The 12,847-nt window shown below is 42.1% G+C and overlaps 1 protein-coding gene across 5 annotated transcripts in view; it reads left to right on the top strand.

Moving 5' to 3' along the window:
- Positions 1 to 12,847, top strand: part of LOC139376031 (partitioning defective 3 homolog) — a 226,215-nt gene that overhangs the window by 202,203 nt on the left and 11,165 nt on the right. For all 5 annotated transcript variants that reach the window (XM_071118114.1, XM_071118112.1, XM_071118115.1 and 2 more), the window contains one exon: positions 6,423 to 6,543. In XM_071118114.1, coding sequence (XP_070974215.1) covers positions 6,423 to 6,543 — 121 coding nt within the window. The remainder of the gene's footprint in view (positions 1 to 6,422; positions 6,544 to 12,847) is intronic.

Raw genomic sequence — 12,847 nt, 5'->3', positions numbered from 1 at the left:
CGGTGGATGAATGGCCTGACAATGGGCCTCAGGATCTTGTCACAGTATCTCTGTGCATTCAAATTGCCATCGATAAAATGCAATGGGGCACTCTGTTCGTAACGTTGACGTCAGCAAGCCACTCGCCCACGCAATGCAATACATGCTGTCTGCCATCTGCCCAGTACAGTTGATTCATCTGTGAAGGGCACACTAATCCAGCGTCAGTGGCCATTGAAGGTGAGCATTTACCCACTAAAGTCGGTTACGGCGCCAAACTGCAGTCAGGTTAAGACCTTGGTGAGGACGATGAGCAGTCAGATGAGCTTCCCAGAGACTGTTTATGGCAGTTTGTTCAGAAATTCTTTGGTTGTGCAAACCCACAGTTTCACCAGCTGTCCGAGTGACTGGTCTCAGACAATACTGCAGGTGAAGAAGTCAGATGTGGAGGTCCTGGGCTGGAGTGGTTACATGTGGTCTGTGGTTATGAGGCCGGTTGGACGTACTGCCAAATCCTCTAAAATGACATTGGTGGTGGCTTATGGTAGAGAAATTAACATTCAATGCATTCCTGCAGTCAGCATGTCAATTGCATGCTCCCTCAATTTGAGACATCTGTGGCATTGTGTTGTGACAAAACTGCACATTTTAGTGGCCTTTTATTGTCCATTGCACTTGTGTTATGATCATGCTGTTTAATCAGCTTCATGATATGCCACACCTGTCAGGTGGATGGATTATCTTGGAAAAGGAGAAATGCTCACTAACGAATGTCAACAAATTTGTACACAAAATGAGCGAAATAAGCTTTTTGTGCATATGGAATATTTCTGGGATCTTTTATTTCAGCTCATGAAACATGGGACCAACACTTTACATGTTGTGTTTATATTTTTGTTCAGTGTGATTAAGAAATGGCAAAACAAAACAATGGTTACAGAACAAAACAATGATCCAAAACGCATGTAAATGTCCAACGGTAGCCATACACAGCCAAGCTTTCCTCTGCTCCAATAGCACCATGTTAAAGTACTAGCCATTCCATGGGATGCAACCACATGTGTAACATCCTCCACACTAAACATTGGAATCCACAGACATAATGGATTAGATTTAATTGTCTTTTCAGTTTTACAATGTAGCCATATATTTCCAGAGACACTGCTGTCAGCAGAGACTGTAATGCGATATTTGCCTGATGAAATTGCGCTGTTATGGAGAGAGATGGTTTTTGATTTCAAAGTATGGCACCACCAGTAGTAATGATGCATGTAACATGGTATAGGCCTGCTTTTAATTTCTGGACAATTTCATGCTTTACAAACCAATATATCAATTGTGTACTAGGTTACAACCAGCAAATACATTGAACTGCTTGTCCTCCTTTTATTACAGTCTCTCCTTTTACTAGGAAGGGAGTTTTCTAAGCAGGACTTGCTATCTGTCATAAGTGCCATATCTCAAATCCTTGCTGTTCCATACAGACAGTTCATCTCATACGTGCATCATTGTACTTTATAACGTCTGTTTCACCAAAGCCAGACAATAGTGAAATATCTGGGCCTCCTGCAAAATCCTTCATAGAACAGTAGCCTTCAATCCCTAGGAATCTGTTACACATCACTACATAAATACACTGAATGCACAGACGACATGCAAAATGATCGTGTATTCTGTATTAAGTGTTCATCCCCTAGTCTACACCATCACAGAGCTCTGACATAATGTCCTGCAGTCAAGGCCATGATCGACTGGTGAGATGTCATGTGTGATGGATGGCGGTTGGGTGGCTATGAGGGCGTCGTAACAGAGAGATAAAGGTTGCGTCCCAAATTGCATTATATTCCCTTTATAGTGCACTAACTTTGAACACGGCCCATAGGGCTAAAGTAGCTACAGACTGCTATATCGGTCTGCTTTTTTAAAAATTCTGATTTTTCAGGGGGTGCTACCTGACACCCCTACTTCCTGCGGCTATGGCCTCCATACATCACGTCAAATCAATCAGTCAATGGACCAATCACAGCTGTCAGAAAGAGCACTTACTGAAATATATCTACAGCCCCTAAATATGGTTGTGAACCCACCAATCATAATCGAGTGCCTATCATAATCGCCATGCACTTCACAGCTGATTAAATGTATTACATTACCTGTATAATCTGCAACAGCTTTGTAAGGATTTTTGGTTAACCATGTTTTTCCATTTCTAATTTCATAAAGAAATAAAGAAATCGTCAGCATCACCAACTTGTCTCTTTAAGGCCGTTAACTTGTACGGGTGCTGTAACATGTCATAGAGGGAGCAAAATGGAGAACTGGGCTGCTTGTGTAAATGCAGCCTTTGAGCTGTGTTCTCTTCCTCTCAGCTTAATGGTGCAGTGCAGTTTAAAAATGAGATTTCCCTTTTTTTAAATAATATATATATAGTTCCACACTATGATGTCAAAATAATACTCTGAAATTGTTAAATTATAATAATGCCCTTTTTGTGTAAGATGTTTGAAAAAATAGCTGAAATTTCAGCCTGTTCAGGTGGAATGTAGCATTTGTCCCACATGATGTCAGAATGTGATCTGATTATAATAGACCAATGACTGTTCATTCTTAGGTTGGGAACCCCTGCTCTAGACCAGCCAACCAGGGCTGTGTATGTAAATCTTCACATTTGTTTCCTAACACCCACATGATCAGACTGAGCATTTCAAGGGCCAATGGAGGCTCAGTTATGAGTTATTTTCATTTATAAATAAACACAGTGAGTTTAGACATACAGTGATGATTTAAAATTACAAATATTGCATGCAGGCTTTAAACAGAAATGCCACTAGTGCTTTCCCCTTAAACCACCGGCACACCACTCACCACAAGGGTGTTCATCACAACAAAGACTGTCTCCATCCCAATGATCATATAATCATGTGTGACTCCTTTTTGTCTGGTTTTATTTGATTTATTTATCCTTTATTTATGCAGGGAAGCCACATGTAGTTGAACTCTTTATTCCAAATGAGCCCTGGCCAAGAAAGCAGCATACATTTATTTATACAACACAGTGTAGACTAAAACAACATGAGTCAGTGCAGTGGTCAAGTAAAAATAGTGCACAGAAAGGCTGGCTGGCAACATTGTCAGAACAGCAGCTGGCTTTTACAGCCTGGGATTGAACAGGGATGAACTGCTCATTCAGAGATGGATTCGTAAAGCCTCAATCACTCCCAGTGGTACTCTTCTCTTCCCTCTGGAGTCCAATAAGAACGCTGGTCTCCAAACCCCCATATTAATATGACCAGAATGGGTGTTTTCCATTTATGCTGTGCACCAATCGATCTGTGAGGTGCCTCCTGTTGTGTCCTGAGGCTGGGAAGGAAGAGGAGTTCTGAAAGAGGCCATTCAGATGTAATCCAGGGGATCAGGAGCCTTTGGATCAGCTGCTACTGTTACTTACTGTACGTTTTACTGTAGGGGGTTCCCCTATAGACAGCCTTTGGATCAGCTGCTCCTGTCACTTACTGTACGTTTTACTGTAGGGGGTTCCCCTATAGACAGCCTTTGGATCAGCTGCTCCTGTCACTTACTGTACGTTCTACTGTAGGGGGTTTCCCTATAGACAGCCTTTGGATCAGCTGCTCCTGTCACTTACTGTACGTTTTACTGTAGGGTGTTCCCCTATAGACAGCCTTTGGATCAGCTGCTCCTGTCACTTACTGTACGTTCTGCTGTAGGGGGTTCCCCTATAGACAGCCTTTGATTTGGGGTGGGATGATTAATAGGGACTGTAATGTGACATTAGCCTGGTTTCTAGATCTCTTTGTACTGTCTAGCTCCCATAGGAGTTGGCAAGAACACACAAACTGATCTTGGACCAGGCTAATGTGACGGCTTCCAACTCCATCGGCATGAAGATGAGTTTTGGTCAAGGGCTCAAAGTTTGACCCACCACTTTCTCTTTGCCACTCAAACCTGAGCTTCAGGTTTTAGATTTATGGCAGCGAACATCTGCTGTCGATTTTGAGGGGAAATAATTAAAGCATTGTTAGCCTTTACATTCACACAGGGCCACACAGACGGGAGTCCGCATCTGGGGGACAGATCCACTGTCTCCTCCAGGTCAAGGCCGGAGACGGTGCTGTGGCCCCATTCCACGGCTACTATTCCCTCAACTGGTGGGCCTCCAAGCACTTTTTTAAGTAGTTTTGTTTGGTTCTCGGCTGACGTCGTGTTATGCTAAACTCACAGCCTCTTTGTGTCCTGACCAAGCTATAAGCCACAGACAGAACTCAAAGGGCACATCCTATGGTGAAAACATGAAATAAATAGCTTTCCAGGCTGCCTAGTCAGCAGCCAGGCCAATTCAATGTCCCAAATGGCTCCCTATGTAGTGCTCTATTATTGACCAGGGCCTATAGGGCTCTGCAAAGAAACTGAGGGCCATTTGGGATGCAGCCCAAGTCTGTTGAGCCCCAGAGGCTTAAGTCTGTAAACAATGACCCATCAGGCCAGACACAGCAGCAGATTTTGAGGGAGCTTGTCCATAGGATGTAACTCATCTAATGTTAAATCTCACCACACTGCAGGGGATTTTCTTAACTCCTTCTGTATTTCTTTTGTTCTGTTTTATCATTGATTTAAGAGTCTTGGCAAACAATAAAAGACTGAGGTAATCTCTCGATCCATGATAATTGAAGTCCCTTTTTTTAAGGCTATTTGATGATAGTGGTACATTGAAGCTTCCAAACGTTTCTGTTCCATTTCAAACACAGTGTTGTGATGAAGGAAGGATAGGGCGCGCACACACTTACTTTTTCAATTCAATAATAGCCTGCCCTAGTATTATGAACACTGACTGTCCTCTTAAACTGTCATTCTAAACAATGACTGTTCAAAATAAAATGATGCTACAGCACTGCCAAATGACACACTATTCCCTACACAGTGCACTATGTTTGACCAGAGGCCTATAGACCCTGGTTAAATAGGGCACTATAGGGAATAGGGCGCCATTTGGGAACAGCCCAGTGCTCTGTTGAGAGCCATATGTTCACAGGTTGCATGGCAGGCTAATATCTGATAATAAAGGGGTTCTGTTGCTGTGACCCCTGATGGGGCTGTGACCTATAGGCAGGGGGGCACACATGGTGCCCCGGGTTCATATGTGTTCAAAGGGTATATGGCTGTGTTACATATCACAGGGATTAGACAGATCACGCATGACAGTTTCCAACCCCATACAGGCTGAATGGGTCTGTTCTTTGGTTTTGGAACCAGTGTTTGTCGGTAATGATTTAGCTCTTTATCCAATGCTATGTTGTTAATGATTTAGCTATTTATCCAATGCTATGTTGTTAATGATTTAGCTATTTATCCAATGCTATGTTATTAATGATTTAGCTATTTATCCAATGCTATGTTATTAATGATTGTGAAAACATATGAGGCTGTTTCATAGATTATCAAACGGCCTTAGGTGGGTCTGTTTTAGTTGTCTGTTTTTGGAATCAGTGCTTTATTGGTGATGTTTGGGATCTTGTATTAAGCTATTTCAAAGGTCCTCCTTTTAAAATTAGAGGAGACTGGATACTTTTAAGAGATCATAAAAGGATGTCCAGAAAAGTTACTGGCTGTGTTTGAAAGTTGAACAGTAAACTTGGGATTTCTCTTCTGCTGCTGCTCTCTGGTCGCCTGTCCTGACATGGCTGTTCAGAGTCTAACAGTGGTTTTAATTAGCTTCACTCTATGGGAACACAGATGACCTCCACCTGTCTGTCCTCTCACGTACGTCTAGATAGCCCACCCCTCCCCTCTCCCCCCTCTCTTGCTCTCCCCCCCCATGTAATCTTCATCAGTGCTTCTGGGACGAGGTCTGCTCCATTGGATAATGCAGAGACTTCCGCCCTCTTTCTCTCTTGTCAAAGTCAATTCAGTAATTAGTCAGGTGAGCCAGGTGATGTTTTAATGGCTTGGTTGTTATGAGTGGGCCTAAAGACAATGGATGGTGAGTGATGAGTGACCTGAGAATGTAGCTAAACTAGTTACTATTGTTCATTACTCTGCTTTGTTCGTCTGCTTCCCAAATGCACCCTATTCCCTTTATAGTGCACTGCCTTTGACCAGCACCAATTGGCTGTGGATAAAAGTGGGGCCATTTGGGACGTACGCCATGGTTATAAATAAAACATGATTATTTATTAGTTTGATTCATGTCTGAGGCTCTACTGTTAGTCCCTTCACTTATCATAAATATACATTGTATCTACCCGTTTCTGGACCATTTCCCAGCTATGCTGATAAACAGCATTCTAATTGGCACTGTATTCCCTAATGTAGTGCACTACGGGCTCTGGTCAAAAGTAGTGCACTATATTGGAATTAGGGTGTCATTTGGGATGCATATTGGCCCACCACCTCGCTCATCTAGTATTTCCTCTCTCTTCCCCCTGCAGCAATAGACTAGCGCCTAGCAACCACGACCGGATACAGCGGCTGAGGCATGAGTTCCAGCAGGCCAGGGAGGACGATGACCCAGACGACCGGAGACGCACATATAGCTTCGAGCAGCCCTGGGTGAGTGTCTGAGACCGGGCTGAGAACCAGGCCTGCCTGCCTCTCCATGGACCAACCCCTCACTAACCACTTCCACTGCCAGCCTGGGAGGGCTGCTAACACCCTGGCTAGCTGGTTATACTTGCTGGCTAGCTGCACCGTGGAGCCTCCCACTACCACTAACAGCACAACCACTGGGCCTGGCCTGAGCATGGACTGTCCAGTATGACACTGACTGAACGTCAGCCCATGGAGCCTCTTCTCTTTAACTCCTCTATAGGCCTCCCACCTAACCCAGGCTGTGTAGCTCTGATAACTCTAACAATGTTGCGTCCCAAATGGCACCCTATTCCCTATTTAGTGCTCTATGAGACCTGGTTAAAATAGTGCACTATGTGGGGAATAGGGTGCCATTTGGGACACAAACAACCTCTCCACCGGCATGTGTCCTGGAGCATGTGTCCGTCCCTCTGGCACGCTCACCTGACCTCTAACCCCGCCCCCCCATCACCACCACCACTCCCTTCATACCACCCTTGTCATCCAATCTGCCATCAGTGCCATTTGTTGGTTTGTCTGTCACTCATAACACAAGGATCCCCCCACCTTCACATGGACCAATGGACTCCTATCTGTGTCTGATTGTGTTTCCTTGTTGGGGGTTTCTTTTTTGTGTGTGAAAGGTGGCTTTCTGGTTTTAACTGTGCCTTTTTAGAATAGAGGTTTAGGTATGGTTTTCTCCCTTTTGATGGCATGGCTGTTGGCCACCAAGTTAGAATGAGTGAGAATTCAAACTGAACAAAATTGGAGACCTTTCTATGACCTAATTGAAGGTATTTGGTCCCTCGATTAAAAACGGCACTATTCTTCCATTGCACCAGCAGTATGCCTTAAGTATACATTTTACATTGTCAATTATGATGTAAAAATCTGAATATCAACTAAATGATTTGCCTAATGTTTGAGAGTCACTACTTTAATATGTCTGTTGTTGTATGATATTGTTTTCCTACAAGCACTAATGTATTTATTGACTTTTATTGTATTAATCTTATACATTGTCCATATGACGTACATTTCTACTAATTCAACTGTCATCATATAGACCTGTAATTTGCGGTGACGTTTTTAGAGCTGGTTTAGACTGTCAACATGTAGTAGTTCGTGTTTATATTGTGTTGTCTAAGGCTTGATTTTAATGAATTTTCCAACGTTTGTAAACTGATAGCTAATGAACAGACTCCATTGACATCTGGGGCTGTATGTATCAGGTGTCTCAGAGTAGGAGTACGGATCTAGGATCGTTCATTGTGATCTAAAAGGCAGAACTGATCCTAGGTCAGCATGCCTACTCTGAGACGCCTGATGCGTACTGACCCTGGGCTTCTCTTATAGGTGATGATAAATCAAATAAAGGGCTTGGTCTTGTTTTGAGTTCTGTTTGATATTAGTACCCTATAATTGAGTAAGTTGTGTGCAATGTGTGGGAGAGAGCTTTCCAACCCCACTCTGTTTCTCTGAACAGTCAACATGCATATAAAGTGCCTTGTAAAAGTTTTCAGACCCCTTTTGATTTCTTCACAGTTGGGATTAGTGTTATTCAAATGGATTTTTTTCAACAATCTACACAAAATACTCTGTCAAAGTAGCCAATGCGTTTTTTTTTTTAAAGATTAAACAAAATGTTATGAAAATATAGTGGTTGCATAAGTATTCAGCTCCCTGGGTCAATACATGTTAGAAACACCTTTTGGATTACGAATGTCTAGAAGAACTTTGCACACCTGGATTGTGCAACATTTGCCCATTATTATCTTTAAAATATTCTTTAAGCTTGGTCAAGAGGTCGGGTATCATGGCTACACAGCCATTTTCAAGTCTTGGTATAGATTTTCACATTCACTGTCTTCTTGGTAAGCACGTTGTTGATCCATCCTCAGTTTTCTCCCATCACAGCCATTTTCAAGTCTTGGTATAGGTTTTCAAGGAGATTAAATGGCCATTCAGGAACATTCACTGTCTTCTTGGTAAGCACGTTGTTGATCCATCCTCAGTTTTCTCCTATCACAGCCATTGAACTCTGTAGCTTTTTAAAATCATCAATGCCCTCATGGTAACATAACTGAACAGTTCCTGTCCTGCAGCTCAGTTCAGAAGGAAGACTATCTTTGATATGTCTGGGTGGTTTAATACATCATCCACAGCATTATTAACTTGTTTTTGTTACCCATCTACCAATCACTTGTCTTTGAGGCTTTTGAAAAGCTCCCTGGTCTTTGTAGTTGAATCTGGGCTTGAAATTCAATACTTGACACATTACAGATGTTGTTTGTATGAGGGACTGAGGAAGGGTTAGTCAAATTAAAAGCATGTCAATCCCTATTATTTCACACAGAATGAATCCATTTAACTTATTTTGCCAAATGTTATTCCTGAACTACTTTAGGCTCGTTTTAATAAAGGGGCTGAATACTTAAGCAACGACTATTTTGGTTATGACGTTTTTATTTATCTTTAAAAAAACTTCCACATTGACATTACTGAGTATTTTGTGTAGATTATTGATAACAATTACATCCATGTTAATCCTACTCTGTAACACAATAAAATGTAAGGGGTCTGAATACTTCTGTGTAGGTTATGTCCCAAATGTTACCCTATTCTCTAATTAGTGCACTACTTTTGAACAGAGCCCTATGGGAATACCACTGCATTGTTTACATTACTGATAGAACATAATGACAGCAACATTAAAGGGACAGTCAGACAATATTGCAATCACAATTTATTTCTGAATAACCAACCTCTTACAGAATCGTAAAGAAATCTAGTCATTTTGTGTTATTTTTTGTGTTATTTTTTCCCTACCATACTAATTGCCACATTATGGAAAACAGGAACATATGGCACCCTTTTCCGTATATAGTGCACTAGAAGTCGACCGATTAATCGGAATGGCCGATTAATTAGGGCCGATTTCAAGTTTTCATAACAATCGGAAATCTGTATTTTTGGGCGCCTTTATTTAACTAGGCAAGTCAGTTAATAACACATTCTTATTTTCAATGACGGCCTAGGAACGGTGGGTTAACTGCCTTGTTCAGGGGCAGGGTATCCAATCTTGCAACCTTACAGTTAACGAGTCCAACGCAATAACGACCTGCCTCTCTCTCGTTGCACTCCACAAGGAGACTGCCTGTTACGCGAATGCAATAAGCCAAGGTAAGTTGCTAGCTAGCATTAAACTTATCTTATAAAAAACAATCAATCATATTCACTAGTTAACTACACATGGTTGATATTACTAGATATTATCTAGCGTGTCCTGCGTTGCATATAATCTGACTGAGCATACAAGCATCTAAGTATCTGACTGAGCGGTGGTAGGCAGAAGCAGGTGCGTAAACATTAATTCAAACAGCACTTTTGTGCATTTTGTCAGCAGCTCTTCGTTGTGCGTCATGCATTGCGCTGTTTATGACTTCAAGCTTATCAACTCCTGAGATGAGGCTCGTGTAACCGAAGTGAAATGGCTAGCTAGTTAGCGAGCGCTAATTGTCGTGTTGCTGGTTCAAGCCCAGGGAGGAGCGAGGAGAGGGACGGAAGCTATACTGTTACACTGGCAATACTAAAGTGCCTATAAGAACATCCAATAGTCAAAGGTTAATGAAATACAAATGGTATAGAGGGAAATAGTCCTATAATTCCTATAATATCTACAACCTAAAACTTCTTACCTGGGAATATTGAAGACTCATGTTAAAAGGAACCACCAACTTTCATATGTTCTCATGTTCTAAACAAGGAACTGAAACGTTAGCTTTCTTACATAGCACATAATGCACTTTTACTTTCTTCTCCAACACTTTGTTTTTGCATTATTTAAACCAAATTGAACATGTTTCATTATTTACTTGAGGCTAAATTGATTTTATTGATGTATTTTATATTAAGTTAAAATAAGTGTTCATTCAGTATTGTTGTAATTGTCATTATCACAAATACAATTTTTTTTAAATCGGCCGATTTAATCGGTATCGGCTTTTTTGGTCTCCCAACAATCGGTATCGGCGTTGAAAAATCATAATCGGTCGACCTCTATAGTGCACTACTTTTGACCAGAGTGCTCAATCAACATCATGCCTTCTGTAGTGGCCACAGTGCCTGATCTAGACTAATGTCAAGTCCAAAGGAATAGAATCGCAGTGGGTTACCTCAATATGTCCACTGACCCACCCATCATGGAACATACACAAGGTGAATGGAATTCTGGGAATTCTATTCCAGTGCCCATAGGGTAAACAGTGAAGGGAGAGTATAGGTGTTACAGCCATGTGGAAGCACTGACCCTGTCACTGTAAGTGTTCTTAGCAGGTATTGATATTAAAGATCTGGCCAGCTCTGTGCATGATCTCCTCTACAGCCTGCCTGTTGAGGCCTGCTGTCCAATTTCTCTGAAGTCCAGCCTGTCTAATTTCTGTGGGCTGCAGAATAATTTCCCTAATTATCCGGTTCTGCATGCTGTTTAGTTAGGTGTTCCTGGTTAGCTGAAGTGCAGTTAGACAGCTCTACATCCCCTGATTGATACCCCTGTGGATGGTATATTTCTCACTGTAGAGGAGAGCAAGTTCAGTAGGTAGAAAATGTTTTGGAACTGGGTACTACTTGAACTTGCTAAGTAAGAACACCTATTTTTCACTTTCCGTCACAAAGAGTTTTGCTATGGTGTGCCCTACAGAACACAACCCTAGTTTCCGTGGGCTAATTCCATCACAGTGACTGATGGATAGATATCCAATCTGTGTTGTGGTTGCATTGGGGACCTTTATTGAAGTCATTTACCACACAGAGCAGTGCATCGACTGGCTGCTTCCGCCAGCAGCGCTATATTGCCACACTGTATTGTTCATTTTAATACCTCCATTAGCTTTAGGTCTTCTGGGTCATGTTTTATCTACTGGTGTTTCCTCATGTTACTAAGGTATTATTTCAAGACACTAAAGGGATCATTCCCCAATACTCCCCCATATTGCAAATTGTAATTTACATGTACAAGTATAATCACAGTAAAATTCACATCTGAAAATGACAGAGCTAGCGACATGGATGGAGGTGAGCTGCCTTTACGTGTCCCTGGCCTTGTTCCATGGTCTGTCTGGTGTCGCCATGGCAACAGATACAGCACGGCAACAGCCCAGGTTATGCCAATCAGTCCCCGATGATTGCAGGGATTCATTATGTTTATGTGCATGTCTCGGAAGTCCTCTCAGCGATGACAGGACTAATCTCTTTATGGCCCTCCCACCACTAGTGTGGCACTGTATGAATAGTTGGCATTGCCCATAAAAATAATTAGATTGCCTTTGTATTATGACTGATCGGCAGCCATTACACCCACCTCATGGCTAATGAAAGATGGGGAAGAAGAACAAAGGTGTGGTCGTTAGTAGTTACGCCGACATGTTCCAGGGAGGATATGGGATGTCTCTCTCAAATGGCACCCTATTCCTTATATAGTGCACTACCTTTGACTAGGACCTTATCCATTCTTGCACTATTTAGGGAATAGGGTGCGATTTGTGATGCAATCATCTGCCAGGAGGAGCTGGAGATAATTAAATGATGATGCTATTCCAAGGTGCCTTGCCGTACGGTGGTGTACACTGTGTGTTCAGGCGGGTTAATGACCTGTGCTAGGGAGGAGGGAGGAAGCCCTGTCACGATGTCAGCGGAGCAGCTACTTGCTTCTTTTAAGGCCCAGTGCAATCAAAAATGTGATTTTCCTGTTTTATCTATTTCCATACTATAAGGTTGAATTATACTTTGAAAATTTTGATAATGCCCTTTTAGTGTAAGAGCTGTTTGAAAAGACCACCTGAAATGTCAGCCTGCTTTGGTGGGTTGGAGTCTAATTTAGTTATTAGACCAATAAGAAAGAGTTCCAACTCTTTCTGCCCTTCCCACTCAGACCATTCCCAGGCTGTCCAAGCAAAAATCATGCTTGAGAAATGACTGTTTGGTTTTTTTAATTAAAAAGAAAAATAATCACAGTATGGTACTTAATCATTGTTACCCAGAAATGATTTAATACTGAGATAAAAATGCCTGCATTGGCCCTTTTAACATCTACTTACCATTCACTCACTCATTCATTCACTCACTCACTTGTCCCTGCATCTCCAGCATGGTCCTCCATCCTCCCTAACCTCTGTCTCTCTGTCCGTTTTACCTGAGCACTATGAAGGACAAGGACAGGTAATGTCATCTCTGGATGCCTCCTGGTAAGTGTACTGCAGAGCTATATATTTAGATAGTTCGGCCAACT

This window comes from Oncorhynchus clarkii, chromosome 20 (assembly GCF_045791955.1).
Source record: "Oncorhynchus clarkii lewisi isolate Uvic-CL-2024 chromosome 20, UVic_Ocla_1.0, whole genome shotgun sequence".
Lineage (NCBI taxonomy): Eukaryota > Metazoa > Chordata > Actinopteri > Salmoniformes > Salmonidae > Oncorhynchus > Oncorhynchus clarkii.
This window is presented reverse-complemented; position numbering and strand designations above follow the sequence as displayed.